Genomic DNA, 23,989 nt, shown 5'->3' on the forward strand with positions numbered 1-23,989 from the left:
ATGCTGGTATTGTTGATTGCATGCTGTTGCTGCCATTAATTTCCTTAGGACTTTTGTGAACACAGCTGAGCCCTAGGATTTTCCCCTGCAGTGTTGTATTTAGCAGGTCCTGAATTCCACAAAATAGCTTGGACCAGGGTCAGCAACTGTTCAAGGTAGATGGGCAAGGTTATACTTTCTTTATGCATGAGAGTTTAAATGGGTCAGCAGATCAGTAGGAGCAGGGAGAAACTGCTACTCAGGTGACTGCTAAACAGCTGATCGCTCCCAGCTTGTGTTGGCATGAGGTAGTGCTTTCCAGCTCCTGCTGAGTTCTCCAGTCAGCAGAGACCGCAGCGGGAGCCATGCCTCTCAGAAGTCTCTCTTAAGATGCTGTAGATCCCAGATGCTGGTAAGCTGTGATCCTACCAGGTAGTTGGGTTTTTTTCTTCCTGTTTTAAATGAGGGATCAGTAGCCTACAGCATAACCCCCATCTCCAACAGCCAGGAGGGGCACTGGGGGAGTTCTTCAGTCTTCAGCAAGGAAGCCAAATGATGCATTTGCTTTTCTCAGCTCTTTGAGAAAATATTCTTGCAGTTTGTCTTGTAGCCAATGCTGTTCTCGCTGTATGCTTAGCAAGTTATGTGCTTTCACTGGATTAATACACACATTACTGTTACAAGGGCTTCTTACTAGGCCTTACCTTCTGCCCTGCAGACTTTCTCCTACTGGCAGATTAAGTGCTTACCTAGAGTTCTTAAACAGGCCTGTATACATCTTTACAAGGAGTTTTGCTCCGTCTCTGGTGACAGTCTCAACCCTTTTGTGCCATGGAGCTTCAGCTGTACGTGCTTCCTGAGTCCTTGTGCAGTTGCCCTGAGCTGCCTGGCAGGTTTTCTGTTTCATTCTGTGGTGACAGTGGGCTCCCCGATCTTTAAGCTGGGGAGGACTGAGCTGCAGAGTTCAGGCTCAGGTCTGAGGCATGCCAGGGGAGACCGACCTGGGTGCTGGGAGCACTGGGGCAAGCTAGGGCTCATCTCTGATCAGCAGGGAGGGTGCGGTAAAGCTATCTGAACCAGAACGTGGGTGGCTCTTCTGCAACCAAGTAGAAGCTCTAGCCCAGCAGGGTGAGGATGATGAGTGAATGAGTTTGTGCTCATTCGTGGTACTGGGTGTAACTCTAACAGCAGCTTGTTGTTCTGGCTGAGTTTTGTTTTGCAATCCAAACCCCAGAACCTCAGAGGGCACCGAACTAAAAGCACGAATGTGGTGTAGGTTTGCTTGCCTTCCTCCTCCATCTGCAGAACCAAGTAAGCTCAGACACTTTTGCTTAGCATCTCCTGGATCTATCAAAAGTGCCTCCTTTTCTAAACTGCGTGTCACAGCACCTTTCTGACTTTTTCTGGTGGCTGGAAAGCCAAGCCCCACGGCATATTGGGGTGGCATAAAGAACTAGCATGGCTGCGTGACGTTTATCAATACACAAAAACTGTATAGATTGTGCAGCAGACGTTCCAGGGTAGCTCATAACTGGAACAACCCACTCCTTCCAGGGAAAGGATTTGTTTCTGACTTCGGTAGCAAAACAGACATGGTGAGGGTAGGCTCGTCCAGTGGGTACTGGAGCAGTGGCCCAGAACATCCTAGAACTGGCATCTGCCCCTTTTATGCCAAAGACTTCCTTTTGTTGTACAGATTGTTTTACCAGTTTTGCTGTTCCCTTCAGCTGTGATGGTGGTGCTGTCTTTCACGAAGACGTGGGTTTTATGGGGGAAAAATACAGCAGTGATTGTGCAGCAATAGGGGCGGGGGAAATTGCAATGCGTAGTATGCTATTAGTGTGGGTTGATGGTAAACCAGCAACACTTCATAAAGCTTTTTATCCAGCACTCAAGGTTGACTTTAGAAACAGCCAAGCTGTGTGACCATGCAAAGCTTGCTGCCCGGTTCTCCCTTCACCCAAGCAGAGTAGCAAATTCCATGAAAACTTCGTTTTCCATTGAAGCAGTTGTCTGTAGCAGTAATTCCTCTCTCCTTGCCAAGTGGTTTGAAGGTTCTCTGAGCTGGTTCCTGCAAAGACCAGAAGTGTTTCAGACCAAGTCCTCGATCTGAACTTTCCTATCTTAAGTTTGGACCTGATCCAGCCCCTGGATCCTTCCCTACCGTGCCTCTCCCTAGGTGCCATTCTTTCGTTCACTAACTGTTATTTTTACAGTATGGTTTCTACTCTCTCAATGTTTTAATCACGGTCATTTTTATTACCTGAAGACAAACTGTCAGAGGCTTGTTTATAAACCCCTGCAACACAGCAAGGATGTTCCAACTAATGTGCTCTCATGTGATTGAGGCTCCACAACAGACCTGAAGGAGATCAGGGAGTTTATCTTCGGGGGTGAGGGAGGTCTCCTGTTGTGTACTGTTGCATAAACAAGTATGTTTCAAGTAACTGGAGCTGGTGATGACTGCACAGCTTGCTTTGGACAGTGTGGGCTTTTTTGTTGGCTTTCCTGGTTTGTTTTTGAGAACAAGGTGGGTTTTGTTTGGTTTGGGGTTTTGGGGTTTGGTTTTTTTCGGAGAGGGACAGTAGGGTCTGACTGTGCAAAAGCTGCTATTTTCCATCATTCTTTATTTTGACTGTTGATATGTCTGAAATAACCCTCTTCCTCCTTCACCCAAACTAAATATGCCTGACTTTTAAAGGGGCTGGAGTCTAAAGCTAGATCCAGACCCAAATTTTGCAAATACCTTCTGATATCTGCTGGGGTAAATGAAACCAAAACCCCATGTACAAGCTCCCCAGCATCATTTTTTTGGATGTGGTAGTAAATGTAGACTCGGGGGCCCTTTGTTTGCTCTAATTAGAACTACCAGTGGCATGCTTATCCTGAGGTATGGGATTGGTCTTAAATGAAGTAAGATAGGGGAGCATTTTCCAACCTTTTCAGGCCCCTTAGCCCAATAGAGCAAGTCAGAATTGTGCCTATTTGCTTCATTTGTTGGGAAGTGAGTATTTGGATGCTAAAAGTTGTATTGGGGAGGAAAAAGGAGAGCTTGTGCTGCTGGCAGAACCTCAGTCAGCATTTTACAGTGCATCAGTATGGGTTTCCATGTGTAGGTATTTGGAGACCTTTGCTCTGTGTCCTTTGCTAACGTTTTACTGAAAGAATCTGAAGTTAGGGTGAGCGCTGACCCACCCAGTAACCTTTGCTCTGTGCCCTTCTGTATCAGCAACTCTTGCCATCTGTGTTGCTTTCTAGGTCTAGGTTTGAATGCTGAGATGCTCGCCTTGCAATAATTTTCGGGACATTTTTTCAGTCTGAGTTTGGCAGCAGATCAATGCCTGTACATGCGTATTTGAGGAATCAAAATCCAGAGACAGGCTGCAGACAGGAAAACTATGGAGTGTCGGTCACAAAAGCCAGCAGTGCTTGGTGCACTGGTTGCTGTGGGCTGGTGACAAAGGACAGGACCAAGAGACCTGACAGTCTCCTTCAAATTGTTTCCGCTATTAAGCTGCCACTTGGTCTTGCACGAACCAGCCTCCAAGGTCTGATTTCAGGAAGCCTTGGTCCCAATCCTTTGTTCCGTAGACATTCACTGTGGAAGGAAGGGTGATCCTGTGCTGCTACTCACCTTCCTCACTGAACAGGCTGCCCCGTCCCGGGGACATGTGAGTATACCCTCGCTTTCCTAAAAGCTGGCACCACCTCCACTCCAGCGCAGGTCTCAGGCTGTCTGAAGGGGAGCCAGGCTGCACTATGGTGGGGACACCCTGCTCCAGGGGCACCCTAGTACATCTTGTGGCTGAAAGCTCCATTGATGTCTCTTAGGATGCCCATGGGGTTGGTATGTAATATGTAATAGCCATGCAAACATTTAGTTTCCCATTGTGTCATGACAGGTATTTATGCTACAAATCTCTGCTGCCAAGTGCAGAAACTTTAGCTGCCCCTTCAGCTCCTGCCCATTGAAATAGGATCTGCCATGTCCTGCGCTAATGAAAATATTCCTTCCTTGACAAGCAGATGCTGCCTAATTTAATGGGGGGGTGGGGGGGTGGGGGAAAGGGAAAAAAGTGCTTTTTCAAGTATTTTCCCCATCCTTTAATATGTCTTCAAAGTCTGCCTGTCACTTCCCTTCTGAAATGCATCCCATATCTGTGCTACCGTGGAGTGTCACCGCCAAACTTCCTCTTTCCTTTTCCCAGCTCCAGAGCTGCAGGAAGAGTCAGTGTCTTTGGTGATGACAGTGGCAGGCTGGGTGGGGGTGGCTGATGGTGAGCAAGCCTAGTGACAGCATGGGGTGACTAAGTACCAACTGGCTAATTAAAGCACAGCAGTAGGAGGAGCAAAGTATTTAAGGGTGCCAGAGAGAAAGAGATGCCTCCACAAATTTGTTACACCTCAGCAGCCAAGTGGCAGGGCAACTCAGTGAAAGGTTTCCTTAACTCTTTCGTGCCTCTTATGGAGTAAAATCAAGGGACTAAGAAAATGGCACCATTAACTGAAAAGCCTGAATCAAGGTAAGGACACCAGTCTGTTTTTTTGTCACAGTTATCAAAGCTAGCCCTTTTAGAGCCGCTGTGGGCTCAACTCCCGGGGCTTTCCATGGCACTGGCCAATGCTAACGTGCCCTGAGCGGGAAGGTCTTTTGGGTCAGCATATGCTGATTTTTAGATTGTTTCTTTCATTTGGATGGGTATTTCCAGTTAACGCTTGAAAAGAGAGGAGTTATCAAGGTCGTCATTACCTGGGTTTGTGCTTCTGTGTAGGGAAATGGGCAGGTCCTTGCCTCTTTATCCTGGTGACTGGATCTTCCTCCTGACTATTTTTATGGGAAGGAGGGATTGAAAGCAATTCCTGAATGCTGATTCTGAGACAGTTGCTAAAATGAAAGTGATGAGAATGGATGTGGAACTCTCACCAATATGTGAATTTGGTCACCTGAGGCTGGAGGAGTCAGAGGGAAGTGAAGATGAGGACTGGCTTCTGGAATGTAACTTTCTGCTATTTCTGGAGACACTTTGCATGTCAGTGTGTTGCCTAACCCAGCAGCTCAGTTTTCTTGGAGCATTTTCAGTACTGAGTAGAGGAGCAGTCGCTGTATTCTTCATTCTGGTGTGTAGGTGACTTTAGAGGCAGCACAGCCCAACCAGGCTAGCAAGCCAGCGCTCCAGCCTGAATTCTCTGGCAGGCATGGGTTTGCTGTCTGGCCTTGGGCACGTGATGGTGACCAGCCTTCTGAGTTTTGCTGGGACCCTTTTGTGCCTGATACTCCAGTAGATAAATCAGTTTCCTGGCAGTTTTTCTAGTGTAGCAATGCCTCCAGGTTGGCAAAGGCTGAGGAGGATGACCCCGTCTTAATTTCATCTTGCATCTGTAGGCTTGTCAAAGGTGTGTTAGAAGTGTTGCGTGCCTGGCTCCCCATATGCATTGGCTAGGCTTAGCTTTATGTGGTTCCCTGGAGGTCACTGTGGTTGTGTGTAAACGAGACCAACTCTCAAACTGGTTTTGCTTATTCTAAAAATCAAAAAAGAGAGCTGTAAGACTTGTTATACTGTGCCAGCTAAGCTCATTTCAGATGCTGCATAGAATAGAGGCCCTCAACTTCCATCTCTGCATAAAATCTCAGGGTGGGAGGGCACCTCTGGAGATCACATCGCCCAGGCCCTGCTGAAGCAGCTCTCCTCCAGCAGGCTGCACAGTCACGTCCAGGCGGGTTTGGATGTCTCCAGAGAAGGAGACCCTGCAGCCTCTCTGTGCAGCCTGTTCCAGCACTCCGTCACCCCCAGAGTCGGAAAGTTCTTCCTCAGGTTCCAATGGAACTTCCCGTGTTGCAGTTGGTGCCCGCTGCCCCTTGTCCTGTCCCTGGGCACCACTGGGAAGGGTCTGGCCCCATCCTCCTGACACCAGCTCCTGGGATATTTGTAGGCATCGATAGGATCCCCCCTCAGTCTTCTCTTCTCCAGGCTAAAAGGCCCAGCGACCTCAGCCTTTCCTCCTCAGGGAGATGCTCCGGTCCCTCATCATCTTCACAGCATCTGCTGGACCCTTTCCAGTAGCTCCCTGTCTCTCTTGAACTGGGGAGCCCAGTATGGACCCAGCACTCCAGGGGCGGCCTCAGCAGGGCAGAGCAGAGGAAAATCACCTATATATCCTGAAAAGTGTTAGCTGTTGCTTAGTGAGTGTTTGTGCAGAGCTTCAAAACAGGTAGTGCAAGCAGAGGTCACAATTAAAAAAGTTCATTGTGGTTGCCAAACTGAGTACTCATTAATGCCTGTGCAATTCCTCTGCCTTACACAACTAGGAATCTCAGGAGTGGCTGGGATGTTATAAGGTGGTCTGCACCATTAAAGTATCTGGTTTATAGGTCAGATTCTTCTCTCTACCCTCATTTTTGTGGAGCATTTAGGATTTGAACTCTGTGACACTAGTCAATCTGTAATCAGTATTTCTACTTAATGCAACTTCCTCTTATTCACTAGTTCGCTGTTTGAGAGTGTGTGACAGAGGTGAAGACAGCCTTTGTAGTCTTTGTTATACAAAATCATGCAAGAGAAGCTGCTGGATGTTGTTTAGATGATCTAATTGATCGTATTTATAGAATGCCATTCACTGTAGTAAATGCAATGTAGTGTTTGTGTCCCTCAATCCTGCAGTCAGCTGAATGGATCCGTTGTTATACATAATTAGGGCTTCTGGAATTTGGGTCTGTTTATTTACAGCAATTGTTCTGCAGAGGCACAAGTGGCCCCACATCAGAGGTGTACAGAGAGTCAAGTGCAGTACACAGAGCACCCCAGCTGCACAGCTCTTACGAGTAGATGCACAACAGCTTGGACTCGGGGAATCTTCTGTTTCTTCCAGCTGAAGCATAAAAGCAGCATCCTCTTGGCTAGGTGTGGTCATCGCAGATGTCTGAAAGATTTTCCTTTTGCAAAAAGGTAAATCTGGTGTCACTGAATTAATTACCCCTTAACTGTAAATAAATCCCAATTTCGTTAGTTACGTGCTCCCTGCCCAAATTCTTCTACGAATCTCTGTTAAGTGTCCTGAGTGGTCCTAGGCTGCAGTATGCTGTTAAATCAATCATCTACAGCTTTCCCTCCAGAGCTGGCAGCCTAAGCGCTGTGCCCGGCAAGCTCCCATGTATAGGATATACATCAGCTCCTTTGTAAAGTGCTTCCATCTATGAGGTGTTAGTGTATGGATCACAGACAAATCTGAGCAGAAATCTCAGCTTCTGCTGCTCTCAAATGATGTGCCTTATGTCTCCTGCTAAGATGAATGTGAGATCTTATTTAAAATGTCCTAGAAATTTTTATTTTTCTTTCTGAAGCTTTAAAATGTCTCTGTGAGCAGCTGGGGCGTACGGGTGTGGCGGAAAGGCATTTGTTTCTTTAGCATGCATGAATGATACATGGGCCATGGCTGCTGTCACTGTGATCACAAGCCATCAAGTACAAAAACCAGAGGGCAGTCCTGACAGCCTCAGGAGGACATCAGAGCCCTGTTACAGCGGATTTGAAATCTATTGCCATGACAAGAAATGTTTTTGGCCATAAGGCTACTGATAAGAGCAGTTAAGTTGTACAGAGGGAGCCGGTGATGCACTGCACATCCAGTTACTCTTGGCAGCTGCTCTGTGCCAAGCGACCCTCTGGATGCTGTTTTCCAACCCCTGTGCTGGTAGCAGAGCAGGAGGTTGATGGCTCAGGCGGGAGCTGCCTTGCAACCCCACAACCCTGCAGGTGCAAGTGATTGTCACTAATGAAAGTTCGATGGCTGATGTGAAATTATTTGCATCTACTTCTTTGCAGGAGGGACCCTGGAGACATCAAATAGCTATTTGAACTAGCATTGACCATAGAACTGGTTTTAGTAGACAGGCCAGAATTAGAATGGACTAAAAAAGCCAGTTTACTTTTTAAACCTTGCTTTTTAGCTGCTGGGCATGTCAGCTGTAGGCTTTGCTCTCTGGTTCTGTGACATTAACCAGAGTTCAGACTTTGGACTGCTGGCCTTTTACAATCTTCCGCTCTTTGCCAGATTTTAATGAGATTGCTGACAACATGCAGACCAGTTGCTTTGGAAATGCCTGTTTACAGGCTTGCAAAATGACTGCTCAGAGGTGCAATCGCTTTCTAAAACTGCATGGATGGGGGTGAGTGCAGGGAGGAAGAGCTGCTTAAACAGAAAAATTGTGTTGGTGCAAAACAATTTAGCTGTAGCTGTTTGTGAATTAAATTTAGCTTGCAAATCAGGAGCAGCATTCAAGCCATAAGAGGAGTGAGTTCTGGAGCAGGCTTCCAGGAGTAGCAGTGGAGGCAGGAAACCTTACCAGTTTTAAGCTGGAATGTGAAATGTTCTTGCACAGGATTGTATGACACAGTTGCCTGCAATAGCATGGGAGTAGGCTTGATGACCCAGGAGATCCTTTTCTGCCCCCTGCTCCAAAAGTGGTGACCTTGAACTGAGTTAACTCAGGTCGCAGCTAAAGTTTGTTTACTCTAAAGCTGATGACTGTAAGATGACTTAGTTCAAAAGCATCTCTCATTTCTTAAAGCCATACCTCTGAGTTTACGTTTTCTATTTGACTTTTATTATTGAGGGGCACATTCCTTTTAAATTGCACAAAAACTGGCACATATGCCCCAGACAACTTAATTTTGCCCATTAGGAAGGAAACAAACATGCACTATATTGGGGGGAGGGGGGGAAGGCAGTGCATGTGAAATGTGCTGTTTATTTATTCTAACACCTGTAAGTTCAATTATTTATAAGAACACCTTATCCAAGCTTGTGTTCTATGCTGCCATTTGTTTCATTCATTTAGTGAGCTTTCGCTGCTCCCTTGCTGCTGTCTTAACACTCGCCGAAGAGTGTGGGGCAGCAGTTGTCTTGTACAGAATTGGTGTGATTCTTCTATATGTGCACTGCTTGCTTATTCACAGTCTTTTCATGACATTTATTCTTAGCAGCATAACGTCTTCTGAAGGAATGACAGGATGTTCTTTAACCCTTAAAATAAAAATGACAGGCAACATATTTCTCTCAGTATTTCAGGATAAGAGAATAATGATACTTGAAGAGAGAGCTGATTGCCTGGGTCAGCCTGGGGCTGCCACCTGTATTCTATTCTTTTTTTTCTTGCCACATTTTATGTGATACAAAGTGAGAAGTACAGAGGAGATGTGCTTTCCAGCCAGTTCCTTTAAGAGGAGGAACCTCCCGGCAGGAGGCACTGGCTGCAGTGCAGCCCTTTGCCCGCTTCCCAGAGTTGGGACTCGGCGCTGCTGGCGAGGCTGGTTGAGCAGAGCCTGGGTCAGGGGCAGCGGTGCCAGTGTGAGAAAGGGTCTGAGCCAGGGGCCAAACAAATTAGTGCTGTCAGTGACCTGACCAGGGGAAAAGTAAGGTTTGTGATTGCTGATCATCCTTTAGGTCTGAAAGCTTCCCGTTTTTCTGAAAGCCTACTAGATTATACTATTATAAATAAGAATTTGATTTTTCATATAAGTGCAGCCACAAAACACTTAAAGCTCTTGTATATGGAGAGAAAACTTTGGAAATGTAAAAAACTGCAGAACTGAGGAGATAAAGTAGGAGTCCAAAACTCTGGAATATAAGGAACCTGCCCAATAAGTTCTGAATGCTCATCTCATGTTTAGCAATTGTTTTAAAATCTTATGCAAGTCATCAGAGCTGCCAATAATAATGAGAAGAAACAAAAGGAAATTACTTTTCCCCACACACACACATTAGACCACCAAAAATAACCACCACCTGCGACTCTTAGCTGAGATACCAGTGACTTAAGAGCATATGTCCTTGCACGGAACTATTAATGAGCTGTTTGTTCCCCCCCTGCCATTGTAGGGAGGGTACTCGGATGTTTAGAGCATGCGAGATTATCCAGAGACGTGCTGTGCAGTAGTTGCCACTTATCTGCATTCCTCCTAAATAGGCTTCCAGGCACGCTGTGCTCTTTTCCACACCAAGTAGGGAAGGAGCTGCAGCCTTGGGAGAAGTGTGCTGGGGGGAAGGGGGGAAGAAGCATTAAACATCCGTCTAGAGGTATGGCCCGACTGGCAAGGAGCTGGTGGATGTGACGTCCTGACATTGGCATGTGCCAGGGTTGCAGCTGCTGGCTTAGGCCCGAGGAATTTGTTACCTTTCATTGTGTCTGTGCTTTGGAGCCTCAGTCACGATGCCTGCCCCGCTTCAGGAAAGGCACTAACTCTAGTCTGGCCAGGAGGCACGGGTTAGCTGCTTAGAGCAGGCGGCTGGAAGGAGACACTTGGGGATTTTAGAGTATTTTAAAAATGATTTTATTTTTTTATTTATGTTTTAAATTTGTTTTGTTTTGCCTGATCTGGCAGTACTGGTTTCCCTGTTTTTGATGTTGACACAAGGGATCTCATTTTCGTTTCCCTTTTGAAAGTCCCTTCTGCAGAGCCGCTGTGCATCCTCGCCCGTGTGCCTGGAGGAACGGTTTGGCCGTGTCTACTGGCAGGTTTTGAAGGGAACTGAGACCAGCAGATGTTTTCAGGCCCACAGAGAGCCTGGCTGGCCAACCTGGCAGGGACTGCTCTGCCCGAGGATGTGCCACCCAAGCACTCATGGTGCACTGGCTGCAGCACCTGCCTTCCCCAGTGACAGAGGGCAGTGCTTCGCAGTGCTGGGGTGATGGAGCCCACCGTGCTGCCTGGCCAGACCCCCTGCCTGCTCCCAGCAGCGGCCGCAGGTGGCACTTCACCGTGTGGCTTAGGTCAAGCACCTGGGAGATGGGTAGAGTAACTGTAGCCCCAACACAAAAAGGCACCGAAACACATCCTCCAAGCAGGCACCGGGGTTTCCCCAATCCAGACAGCAGTTACCTCCACCTGCATGCAGCAAATCTGTGTGCAACTTCTCAGCTGATGAAAATCAACTTCTAACTGGAGTTTCTGGAGTTAGAGCAGCCCAGGCGCTCAGGATTGCTTACTCTCGCCCCAGGCATGCGGAATCCTTGCTGTGGATGGGAACCCACATTAAGTACGTGTTCATTTGAGGGCTTGGATAATGCTGATTAGTTTCACAGTAAGTGAACACTGAATGCTTGTTATTTTAATTGAATTCTGTAATTGCTAGTAAGCGTGGGGATATGTGGAAAAGTAATTTTTCTAGATCTAATGAGTTTGTACACCTCCTCCATATAATTTTAGCAATCTTACTTTAATTATCACTTTATTTTTAACCTCAAATCACTTCTTGTGAAAATAATTTGTTCTTTTAAGGCCAAATAATTGCGCTGGCTTTGGTGTGAATTCTTTCATTAATGCTTCTCGTAATGAAGTGAAGGCTGGTGCTTCAGATTGTAAGCAATGTCAGGACTCTTGAATCAAAAAGACATCACTGAAATCAGAGTTTTGTGGCAGTTGTGATGTCACTATTCCTAAGCAGAGGTGAGACGGTTTGAAAAGTATGGAGCATGGGGCCACAGCTTTAGTTGCTCAGATAGTGATGTTGTGGAGGGGGATAACAGCAGCACTGGAACCCAGCCTTTGCCCAGGCATGAGAGTTAGTATTTTCTCTTTGCTCTCCTGAAAAGGTGATACGCCAGATTTATTTCTTTTTCCTGCCTTTTTCAGCATGTATAGCAGAGAATGCAACCTTTGGGGGATGCTCAGAGTGGAAGAAATGTTCTGTTGACTTGCATGAAGGTTTATGGTGAGGGCTCATGCTGAGTCAGAACTTCCGGGTACCAGCAACCTCTTCAGCTTCAGAATGGCTCTGATCCTAAAGCAGAGTTGAGACCTACTGCAGTATCGCCGCCTCTTGTAGTTTTCTCCCTGCCGTGTGGAGAGACTTGTATTCATCAGCGACTTTAACTTGTAACAGGTTTTCCATACGTAGAAGAGCATGATACTACTACAAACCTCCTCAGGCTGGCCAGCCTGTCATTTTAGCCTGTTTCTTTCTGCTTTGCTTGAACTAAGGCATCTTTCCATAACCAAAATGTACAGGGATCAGAAAGACCATTATTATTGAGTACGTTTGTCTAAATTTTCAGGCTGCGTCAACTGTTCCTATTTCAGGGTGCAGAATGGTAGGAGCAAAAAGCAGACGCTCTACAGGCAGGCAAAGCGGGGCAGCAGAGCTTTAAGTTGGGCTCAGCTTTTGGTGCTGACTGATTTTAGACTGCACCCTCCACTCCACACTGTGCTTTTTCTGGGATCAGCTTGGACTTAGGCTGCGTCCTGCTGAGCCTTCACCAACCCACAATGTATATCTTATGTGGATATTTTAATGAAGGAAACATTTAAATAATTAAGTGTTGGCGGCTGTTGCTAGGGTGGCATGCTGGAGAGCCCAGATATTGGCTGGTTTTACAGACTGATCTGTTACTATTTTTGCTTGTTAATTTTCTTTTCTTTCCTTTTGAGTATCTGTTGAACACGCTCATTATATTCTGGCTGGTAGGAAACATGCTAGTTAAGAATGGGGATGCTTGAGGCAAGAGAGTAAATTCAGTTCTCTGAAGGCAATTTCCACCTCTTACAACATCCCACTGCTGCCTCCAGTTCATGTAACAGGAAAACAAGTACCTCCAGCTCTCTTGTTTAGTTTCTTGTCTCTCTGAGCAATTTTCCCTTATACTTTAGACTGGGCTCTTTGTGCATAATTTCACAGCTTCGGGTACCTATTTCTGCTCGTGCCTTGGAAGCCATTAAGCGGCTGGAGTTTTACACTTGAGCTCGCTCTCAGCGCTCACTTTTTTTTTGTGGGGGTGTGGGGAGAAGACTGGAACACAAAATTAAAGGGTTGGTAATTCAACCTAGGCCTTTGAGAGCTGAGAGATCCTGGCAAACATGGACTTGTTCTGTAGAAACGCCGCTCTTTGACTACTTAAACCAGCATCTGTGGTGCAGCACTGGAACCTGTGTGTTTGCTGCAGACACCAGGTGCCTGGGGAGTGGGCGCTGGGTGTGAACAGGACCCACAGCTGCCGCAGGCTGGCGTGACCATGGAAAGGGACTTTTGTCTCCTCTGGTGCCCATCTGGTAATTTTTCTCTTGGGTTGGTAATTTTACTGTCTTTGGTCCCAAGAGGATTAAAGCTTCTAATTTGAAAGTTTCACTTGCTGGAGTCTGATCCTGAAAAATCAGCAGCCCCGCAGGACTGGAGGTGATTGGGGCAGAAGTTAATATGCATTTTGGCAAGTGTAATCTCTTCTGTATTCTAACATCTTTCAAAGGAGAGACTGACTTTGATCAGATCGCCTTGAAATCTGCCAGTGGTCTAAGTTGGGGGGTTTAGCTTAAAGCTTTTAGTCTCACTGAGATTTATTTTTTTTCCTTAAAGGTGTTGCACATTTTATGCATTAGAAGCTAGCCAGGTTTGCGCTTTGCCATATATAGACTCTTGGACTTTAATCAGTATCTTCAGATTTGATGTTGAGAATTAGTCTTAATGTCTGAAAATAGTACCTATATTGGGTGGAAATACTCTTGAATTTCTGATAATTATCAGCAAAAAACTGATAGTTGACATAAATCCATTTGGGTTTCGAAACTAAATTTCTTGAAGAAACTGTGACTGTTGAGTTTTGTGATGAATGTTCAGCATCATGTCCAGCGCTGTCTGGGCAGACATGGAACACAACATAAGCATTCTGCCTTTCTTTTTAAACAGACATAAACAAAACCCAGAAGTGAAAAAGGCAAGTCCCTCCACCACGATGAGCTCTGGTAAGTCTGTGTTGTTTTCCACTTGCCCTCATTGACATTCCTTTTTGTTGCTAGAAATATTCCTGTTTCTGATGCAGTCACTCTTTTTGACTCTTCTGCCCCCCAGAAAAAGAGTCAAAGCCCTTGAACGCTCAGGGAGTCTGACTGTTAAGGCAACAGCAGAATCCCTTCATAATAAAAAGTGTCCTGGCTTTGCATTTGTTGTTTTAGTTTGGCTCGTAATGCTCAAAAATTTAGCAGAAACATCTTGAGCTGGAGTAGGTCACTTTAGCTTTTTTCCACTGTGGAATGAAAGAATTCAAAATTATTGATTACCTGAAAAACATATCGGAAATAATTTGATATGTTTTAGTAGGGGTGAATGCAAAGTTTGACATCTAGATAGGAAAAATAAGCTGTTCAAAGAAAAATGAGGGACCAGGAGATGGGGGCTGGTTGGGAAAAGGCAAACTTCTGGGCTTGTCTGGGTGACAGGCTGAATCAGAGTGGAAACCAGAGCAGGCGCCATACTGAAGTGCCATATGTAGGACCCGGGGAATAATATTCCCACTTGATTTTAGCACCTTATCAAGTCTCAGCTGGAGTATTGTGTCCAGTTTTTAGCACCACATTTTGAAAAAAATGTGAACCATTTGGAGAGAGTCTAGAGGAAAGCTAGGAGACTAATCAGGGTCTGAAAAACATGAGCTGGGAATTTTGCTTAAGCATTGATAAGCTTCCATGTTGTGAAGCACTGGAACAAGTTGCTTTAGGGTGATGCTGGAAGTTTGTAAGAACTTGTTAGGCAAGCATTTGTCAGCAGGGAGAGAGGCAGGTTTGTTTTGGCCATGGGTCAGGAATAGGGATTTAGATGACCCTTGGAGGTTCTTTCCAGCACTATCTTCTGTCTTTCTCTGGATTCACAAGAGCCAGTTTTATTCATATCAGCTAGGAACAGTGTGGACTTGAAAATTCTCTCTTGAAAATGCCATCAGTGAGCTGGCTGCTGTATGCACATACAGAGACAGTCCCTGTTTATAAGAGGCTGCAATCCAGGTAGGCAAAGAGAAAGGACAGACACGGGTGTCATCCAAGGGAGATTTGTGTCTCCAAGCAAAATCTCCTGAGACAGTAGAAAATACTTCCGGGTTCATTAATCAAATCGTGCCGACCTGTGGCATCCCCTCCCAGCCAGAGGTTAAATTTGGTTGCAGAGCTTTTAACCCAGAAGTAATCTGCTGCTTCATTTGTCTTGCAGAACACGAAGAAATGGATGTTACAAAAACTGTTGTCAATGGGCTGAGCACCAATGGACAAGAAAAAGGTGGGTTAAGAGCTTCAGAGACATCTCTGCAGCTCCCCCTGCATGTCAGCTGCCTGGTGTGGTTGATTCCCGGACATTCACTACAGCAGTGGTTTCCAAATTTAGTTTGCTTGGCGACTGGCACAAGAAAAGCCTTGTGCTGCACCATGCCAGTACCAGCAGCATTTTGTAGCTCAACAAGTGTTCTTTGTCTCTTAGAGGTGGCAGGCTGGATTTGCCCCTTTGTATATTTTTAGTGGTGTTCTGAGGAAAGCTGTGTGCTACTTGTGGTGCTTGTGAGCACCTGTGAATCAGTATCTCGGTGTGTTTAGACAGCATGGGTTTGTGGGTGCCTGTGTGTGAATCCTGCTAACTTCAGTGGGAGGTGAAGGTTTGAGCCCAGGGTTAAAGGGCAGGAACTAACCAATTAAGTAATGAAATTTAAAAAAAAAATTAAAAATTTGTCACTAGCAACAATGATTTAAACCCCAAACTTACCTAAACAAACCAATCGTCACGTTAACATCAGTAGGTTTGCAGCATGTTTTATAGCATTCAGTTTTGCAGAGTGATGCTGTGTGTTTTGGCAGGGTGAAAATACATGGTTGTATGGGTTGGTTTTCTGCTGGTTTCATTTCCTTTCTTTTCCTTTGATGCCTTTTTATAGTGGTTAGTATTTTGACTGCATTGTAGATGGGTGAATTCAGTCAGTTGCAAAGCAGAACGGAATTAGGGTTGTTTCCTAAACCACAGCCTGTTTAGATTTGAGATCTATTGTATTCACAGGATCTCCAGTGCTTGGTGAGAGGCATGGAGAACAGGGTTTGATTTGGGTTCCTCTTTTGTTTAAAATAATAATAATAATAATAATAAAAAAAATTTAAAGCAATCCCATCAAATTAAAAACTAATTTTAAGCTTTGAAAAAATTCTATCAGACTCTCCCATCATCCTTTTGCTGAGAGCTTTTTTTCCTAGGTTGATAAAGTCTGTGCTTTCCGGTTTGCCAGGGACCAGAAGGGTCTGCCACGAGGGCGGGTGTACACACTGCCGGGATGTCAGTGCCTTCCTCAGGCTGGCCCACTGCTCCCTGCTGGTGTGCAGTGTTGGGGAGGTGGTGCCTCTACTGATTCTGCAGGCCTGAGAGAGGTGGCACAGAATGTGACGAGGCACCTGGCATCAACCGGTCAATGTGTGCAGAAAGCCGATGGGTTTTAAAGGCGAAAACCCTGGCTCTGCAGAAATCAAGAGCACAACTCAAGGTATTCAGGTAGAGCCATGATTTACAAGATATTTATCTTGGCAGATCCTGTTGAGCTTCACTTCTGAGTAGTTTTGCCTTCGCCTTTTTTTACCACCACCTTCCCACCCCCCCACCCCCCACCCCCTTTTTTTTTTTTTTTTTAATACGAGTTCCACATTAGCAGCAATACAGAGCCAGAGAGAAGTAGTACCAGCTGGTTTGGACAGTTTTGTAACAATTACTAGAATTTTGCACAGTGCTGTGGATGGTTTTCCCCTGTTACTACATCTAGTATAATTAGCGTGCTAGTTGATGGAGTCCAGTAGAAATTTTTTCAATTAAATGTTTACATGGATGGATTTTTTCTGAAATGGATATTTTGTTGCTGCCCTTTGGCATGGGGCTATTTTCAAGATTATTTCATGTTTCACCTCCTTCCATTGCTGAACTTGTAAAACAAGTGCCATAAAATCCAGAATTCATGTAATGTGGCTAGTTTAATGATGCTCTCTCAACCTTTCAATCCTTGTTTTTTCACTTGGTTTTGTTTTAACTGGGCCATATTAATGTTAACTTAACATTTTTAGTTTTGCATGTAGTGTATCTCAGCTAAATGATTACACTAAAATTTGTTGATGGCTTCTAAAAACTAATGCTTCCAGATTCTTTGTGCCTGCAGCACAGTGGCAGTCAGCAGTTAGTCAATTCAGTAAGCACTTCTGTATGCTACATAAAACAGACACGTCCTGAGTTAGGGCTAACGAAGGGATATTTTTAACGGTTGCATCACTGCTCTCTGGACTGCTTTTGTATTTGAAATTTCCTGCTATTGTGTCTCCAAGTACATTAGAAAATTTTGTGGCATGCTTCCCAAACTGTTCTTCCTTTTTGGATGTGCCATTTACACTTTTGTGTTTGCAGCTGTTGGCGTCCCTTTATGTACACGCTCTATTTCTGCCGTTAAAATAATCCCTGTGAAGAAAGTGAAAAGTTCTCCTCACCTAGTGCTGCCTACAGGTATCTTCTTCCTTCCTCCCCCCGCCATGCATTAGTTGGCCATCGTTCTCTCTTCCCTCCCTCCCCTCTCTCTCTGTCCCTCTCTATCTCCCCGCTTCACCCACGCACTTTGGCTGGTTTTCAGCTTTATCCTCTCCTCACTGTTTCCAGAGCTGTAGATTTCATCAGTAGGTAACCAAGTTAGCTCTTGATGGCACGATACACTGTTCTGAATTATGCTGCTCCTCTGCAGACATAATTGTGTCTACTTGAATCAGGAATCATTGTACGCTCTTCTACTAATGCTTGATTATGAATAATATTGTTATTACAGCCTCATTTTTAACAAACTCCTGATGAACCAAAGAATGTTTCCTGCCTATCTGTAGTCTTTCTGAAAGTAAATGGGTGTCAGAGGTGGTATTTTACAGGTTCAAGCATAGTTCAAGCATAGTTCAACATTGGTAGGATGGTTTTATTTTTCTATACGTGACTTTAAATACATGTTTTTAAACACTGACTTTACAGAATCTTTATGTGGATAAATAAGGATATTAGGCTGTCTGTCACCCCCTCCCCAAGCACATGTTCTCCCACTATAAGCACAAGATTATTTTTGTACGTTGCTGGATTTGGACAGTCAGCCTAGCCTAGCTGATACGTGTCTCTCCTGTTCTGTCACACATGTGCTCTCTAGGACTGGTACAGTGCTAATGGCGTGTTTATTACATCTGGTGGGTTTCTGTACTGATGAGCGATACAGATTTTTGTTTTTCATCATTTCACCTAAATTGTGAGGGAATTCAACATCTTAGGTATTTGTCTTCCTGTCCCAAATTGAAATAGTCTGACGTCTTCAAAATGTTTTAATTTTTTGAGTTCAAAGCTTTTTTTCTTGATTCTTATTCTTTTGATTTGCTATACAGGTTTAATATGTTGTTTGAAAATAACAAAACCTTTGCATTGATTCCCAAATTTGGTTCTTCTCTGATATGATGGAGACATTTATGGCATGTTGAACTCTGCTTCCATTTCTCTTCATCGCCTGTGAAGGGAATCTAGGTGTAGGAGCGTAGGGAAACAGCTACCTGCACTCTTTGTGGATGTCTTACTCAGGCGTGGTGACTCCCAACACACCTCAAAGTTACAGCATTCTTGAAACTGGAGTCCCAGAGCTTAAACCTTTGTCCTCTGGTTTGAAAGTGGCTCCGTAGAGTCCTCAGGCTGTGTGTTGTGCTGTGAGGATGGGAACAGTAGCCACAACTGGACTTTTGGGCAAAAGGAATCCTGACCCCATCTGGATCATGTGAAAATCAATCAGAGAAGTCAATTTCTATTTCACCAGGCATGTGGGTGACCTTAAGGCATGGTCAGTTGCGTGGTGTGAGTGCAAATGTGGTGTATTTAAGGATTAAGCAGCATTTGATATGTCTGTGTGGATAGCCTTTCCCTTCGCAGAGGCTGCCCCAGTGCTCCTAGATGAACTAAAAGCTGAACCGTAGGGAAGTATCCTCTGACTCCTTCTGTGCTCCATCCTTCCTTCGGTCCAGAGGGTGGGTCTGAAGCTGTGCCCTTTGCGACATCCCGAAAGCCTGGGAACCCACCTAAAAGCTTGGACTGTGGTGGTTCCAGCGTAGAGGGCTTCCGATGTGGGCCAGGTTTTTTTGTTTCTCCAGTGTTTGTTGAGCCTTTCCCCTCACTGCTGTTGTCCATCTGGCACTGTCCATGTTTCCCTGGGTTGTGGCCACCTGGGTTGTGGTTTGAGTGTTTTGCAACCGCAGCTGAAGGGTTGTAGTGGTCTATAGGCACTGTACTGGTGTGGATTTAATGGGGCATTTGTCTCGCTGAAATCAGCCAGGGAGTATCGATTGGCACAAGAGTGGGCTGTTGTCAGGGCAAGAAGCAGCAGCTTTTCCCCCTCTGTCCAGTCTGATGGCATAACTTTCAGAATATTAACAGTTGCTAGAGAGGAGCTGGTAGCATGAGCCCCATAAAAATAAAAATCATGTTGGTATTTGTGTAACACAGCAGATACTCAGCACCCCTTCGGGCTCACTGTGTAGTGCTGCAGTAGGACTGGCACCTCTGGCTGGGTAGGTGGCAGTGCAGTCTGATGGCAGCTGCAGGGAGGTGCTGTGTTTTCCTGTGGAAGTAGCTGAGATAAGTGAGAGACTCTTTAGGCTTGTTGTTTCTATAGGTATCTTAGAGGAAACAACTCTCCAGAAGGATTTGAAGTAAGGGGAGGAAGATAGCCTTGAAGTACTAGTTTGTTATTACTTAATAGGATGGCAGGAGGGAAAAAACCAAATCCATGGACTGAATTACACAAAGGTAAGGCTGCACAGAAGCTGAATCGGGCCTCCGCAAGGGTGCTGGCATGATCTGGTGCCTGGCTCACAGGGTGTACATTAAGCATTCTAGTTTGTGGGATTTGGGTTCCTATGTCAGAAGGTGAAACACTGCCATGAAACAGAGTGAGTGGCCAGGAGGCGGCTTGCAGTGCCCTGCCTTTAGATCATATTCAGCACAGTTAAAAGATTTTATCCTCCAGTGGTCATAAGAATATTTTTTTTTCTCTTCCAGTTCTGCACAAAAGGCATTTTCAAGGCTTCAGCACACAAATCATACTGCTGGGACATCCCTATAGAACAGCCACACGTGTGCTTGTAGAATGTCCTTGCTAGTACAGTGTCTCCACACAAAGGACAAATAAAGCAAATGGACCTGTGAAATTTCATTCAAACACTTTTCCTCTCCTTTCTTAGCTCTGTTACACTGACTCAGAACTTACTCCTACATTCCTCAGTTACATGAATATTGAACTGCTTTGATTTGTCAATGCTTTAAATCCAGAGCTAATCTTCATCTGCATAAACATTACTAGATTGATTCACCCAGAGGCAGCCATGCTAAAATTACTCCGTAGAGCTCCGATGGCTCCTAATAGCTTTGTATCATCTGTTTCAATGTGTCTCCTCTGTGCATGTGCATTTCCTGTAGAAACGGATCCCACTAAAGTCTGCAGTGGAAAAGGAGCAGTGACCCTCCGGGCATCTCCAGCCTACGAAGAGAATCAGAATATCACCTCGCCATGTCCTCAGAATGTTGAGCAACCTGAAAGTAAGTGGGTAGAAAGTAAGCTGGTCCTCACAATAACCTCAAGAGGGGGTGGCCCAGGGACTTGGTGTGACTTTTTTTAGCAACGATTTAAAGCCCAAAATGCTGTAGCATGGTTGGAAACTGCTTGCAAGAACCAGACCAGTGGAGGGAGACTGGCTTCTGTTCTCTCCTGGTGCAGGTTTCATGACCACTCACTCATTGCCTTAAGCTTGTTTACAGCCCCCTTTTGCTGTCAGGAGCACCAAACACTCTTGAATTTTTTTTTTCTTTTCTTCTTCTTTCCCCTGTCAGGCCCATGTCACCTCCTTTTATCCCAGGCGTGAGGTGGAACAGAAAGAGGCCGAGTGGTGCTACTGCCACAGCAGCATTCACTTAGGTTGTCAAGGGAGCAGGGATAGCGTCCCAGACAGACAGTGTCCCCACAGAGCTCTGCCATCTTTCAATAGCAGACGTGTAATTACTTAATTGAAGGAGACGGGCAAAGCATAACAAACCTGGCCAGTGCCGTGGGTCTGGCAGAGAGGAAGAACTCCCAAAGGCAAGATGCCGCTGAGGGAGGAGGGGGTCAAACTTACTCTTGAAAGCAAAGCATACATGGTTTCTAACCGTATTGTTGCAGGAAGGGCAATTCCATTAATTCCAGCCCCAATGTACGGCTTTTTGCTCTGTCTTCTCCTCCCATTCTGTCCCTCCCGTGACCTACCCTCTTTTCATGCTTGCCATTCTCTGTTTCTTCACTCCTACCCCCCACCATTGCCTCTCTCCTTTCTGTTGATGGCTTCATAAATTTCCAGCAGCTTGAATGGCAATGAGCCCATTACTATGGAAATCAGCTCATTAATACTTCCTTTGCTTATTCTCTCAGTCGCTTTATGAAATGTACTTTGGAGATGGAGGAGCTTTTTGCATTTAACTTAAACAGCAAAAGGAGTAGCGGGGTGGGGAGGAGCCCAGTGGGAGGTGGGTAAATAAGTGATGAGACCAGTGCATCGAGCTGCAGGGACTGGGTTGTAAAGTGACATATTTTATAATTCCCTTCACTTAGTCTATAAAACCTGATCTGTTTGTTGGCATTTCTTTATCTCAGTTAATCATACGTAGCAATGTTGATAAGGAAAGATACATCTTCATAGCCTGTATCATGGCTAAATACAGGGTCCCTACATTTCCAGTAATTTGTGGTGTCTGGATGTCAAGATGCAGCTTTAGAAAGTAGCTAGCTGAGCTGCCTTTTTGCCTCTTGAAATAGGAATGTCAATGAACAATTGTTTCTTCATTGCTCTGAATGAATTGCCTTGTGTTTACAAAGGTCAGAAACAAGGAGGGCATCATGTTTAGGGCTGGTCTCTATGGTAATTAGGCAGCCTTGTCAGAAAGCATTTTATGTGTGAAATGAAGTAGCTGGACTCTTAACTTCAATTGGTACATGTTATCTATAAATGTAATGGTTTGTTTTTGTCCTCTTTCTTTTCCGCTGTGCCTGTCCTCTGCCCCAACCTCTTCCATCCCTCCTCTCTGTGAAACGCTTAGGTCTGGAGCCAGAAAACCCAGAAACAGGTACAAACATTGGCTGTTTATGTGTTGTTTTCTTGGAAGTATTTCTTGTTGCCTGGGGGTGGGGGTGGGGGGGAAGGAAGAAAAGAGTCCCCTCCTTTCACTCATCCTGTAGCTGGAGAGGGAATCCTCTGTGATCTGAGTTTTCCTTCCCCTCGTAGATGAATGGAGGTCATCATCTAACACCGATGCCAATGGGGATGCCCAGCCATCTTCTCTGGCTGCCAAGGGTTATAGGAGCGTGCGTCCGAACCTTTCCTCAGACAGCAAGCCACAGGTAAGCCTTTTTTCTGTGACCCTGAGGGTGATCTTCTGGGTTCAAGCACTGGATTCATGGTCAGGAGTCCTGGGTTGAACTCCAAACTTTGCTGCAGACTCGGGTAAGTTGCTGTGCCTCAGCTTTTCCTACCTTTAAAATGGGGGCAACACTGATGTCAGCAGAGTGCTGTGGAGCTCGTGAGTTCAGACACGCCACAGTGTTTCCTTGGTGGATGAAGGAGGAGGATGACATGCTGTTTGTTTGCAAGAAAAAAGGTGAAGTAGTCATCTGTTACTGTTCTGTCTTTTATGTTGGTCATTTCCTAGAAGTTCCTATAGGCTGAAAGTGGAGTTACATGCTATGTTAAAAAAATGATGGGGAAACACCTTTCAGTTTTAGCACTGTAACTGATACAAGCCAACAAGGGAAAGGTTATTTGTACCTGAAGGTAAATTGTTGAAGTCAGTCTGTTAAGAGAAGTGTAACTTCATCCTTTTCCTTTTGGGTGGTCAGTCTGCACAGAAGCAGTCTAAAAGTTGATAAGGAAACCCTTTGCTAGAAACTGCTTTCTTATGTGAAACAGAGTCCCTTTGTAGCCTTGGTCCCTATCAGGGTGACTGCTTTGGTCATCAGGGACCCATAGCAATGCTGCAGAACAGGCGCCGTCCCTGAAATCATAAGTGAAAGTGGCAGAAGGCACAACTCCGATGAATGCACAGGAAGGAGCAGCTCCCTAAAGAGAGAACCGTCTACTGCCCGATACTTAAAGCTGTTCTGTAGCCCCTATTGGTCTTATTGATGAACAAACAGAGAGTGCTGATGCATGTAGTACTACTTACGGCAGTCTCCAGGACCGCTGTCCAGGCTAAGCTGAAATGGAAGAAAATGGAAAACAGCAATCGCAGGTGGTAAATTAGTATTTCCTGATAATACTGCGTGGCAGTAAATTGAGGCCTCGCCTAACCTAGGGAGGTATTGTGGCATTCTGAAGTCTCCAGACTGAAACTACTGTCCTTTAAGAAATCAAAAGGAATGAGCCTGTTCTAGAAGCAGAAGCCCTTCAGAAGGAACACTTACCAACCCACTTCTGCCCTCCCTTACATATGAAGGAAGAGGGGGAAAAGGGGCACCATGAGTACAGTAGACTATTGACTGCAGCTGTAATTTTATGAAGCTGTTCTATGTCTACATACATATAATGAGAATAGGTGCTGGCCAGAACCTGTCATTTTTGAGTAAATTTTAAAGGAGGTATTTTTTCAGATTTGAGTGTTGCAAGCTGTTAAGGCATCTCCATTCTCTGGTTTTAGCCAATTTTAGCATTGGTTAGCCATCCTGTGCCTACAAAGATATGACAACAGGCTGTGTGTAAAACCTACTTTCATAGCCTCCAGAGGGTTACTTTGCAAGAATGCACGGAGCTATTGTTCACTAGGTGTGTGTTTTATTTCTTTTCCTTTCAGTAGTTTATAGCTTTCAGCTGCTGACAACAAAGCAATAAATAAAATGAAAACCTCTCTATTGCTAAGTTACTTTACTTCAAAACAGTTTGGCTTTCAGAGACAATTTGCTGTAATTGGAGTTGGAGTTGCAGTCGGCAGGCAGCTGTGGAGTTAGCAACCTATATGTTGCAAAGGACCAAAAGCAGTAAAGCTTTTTGTTATTGATTAGAAGCAGGGTTTCTCTGTTGGTCATCTTGATTCTGAAGGCAAATTATTACAAACTCAGTTTCTCAAAAACTTTAATTGTTCTGGTATTCCTGAAAGCATTTTTAGGACTGAAAAATCCTGAAGACTGCTCAAGAGCTAGCTTTTAGGAGGAAGAAAT

The 23,989-nt window shown here is 45.1% G+C and overlaps 1 protein-coding gene across 42 annotated transcripts in view; it reads left to right on the plus strand.

Annotated features, from left to right (window-relative positions):
- The window catches only part of SORBS1 (sorbin and SH3 domain containing 1), a 173,209-nt gene that overhangs the window by 87,927 nt on the left and 61,293 nt on the right, over positions 1-23,989 (plus strand). For 9 of the 42 annotated variants that reach the window (XM_037401276.1, XM_037401290.1, XM_037401277.1 and 6 more), the window contains exons 1-7: positions 4,328-4,502; positions 13,654-13,709; positions 14,947-15,012; positions 17,155-17,250; positions 20,230-20,349; positions 21,880-21,906; positions 22,065-22,180. In XM_037401276.1, coding sequence (XP_037257173.1) covers positions 4,471-4,502; positions 13,654-13,709; positions 14,947-15,012; positions 17,155-17,250; positions 20,230-20,349; positions 21,880-21,906; positions 22,065-22,180 — 513 coding nt within the window. In that variant the 5' untranslated portion in view covers positions 4,328-4,470. Of the gene's footprint in view, positions 1-4,326; positions 4,503-13,653; positions 13,710-14,946; positions 15,013-17,154; positions 17,251-20,229; positions 20,350-21,879; positions 21,907-22,064; positions 22,181-23,989 lie in introns of those variants that run through there. The other 33 variants (XM_037401305.1, XM_037401306.1, XM_037401301.1 and 30 more) reach the window with 17 other exon arrangements.

This window comes from Falco rusticolus, chromosome 9, assembly GCF_015220075.1.
Source record: "Falco rusticolus isolate bFalRus1 chromosome 9, bFalRus1.pri, whole genome shotgun sequence".
Lineage (NCBI taxonomy): Eukaryota > Metazoa > Chordata > Aves > Falconiformes > Falconidae > Falco > Falco rusticolus.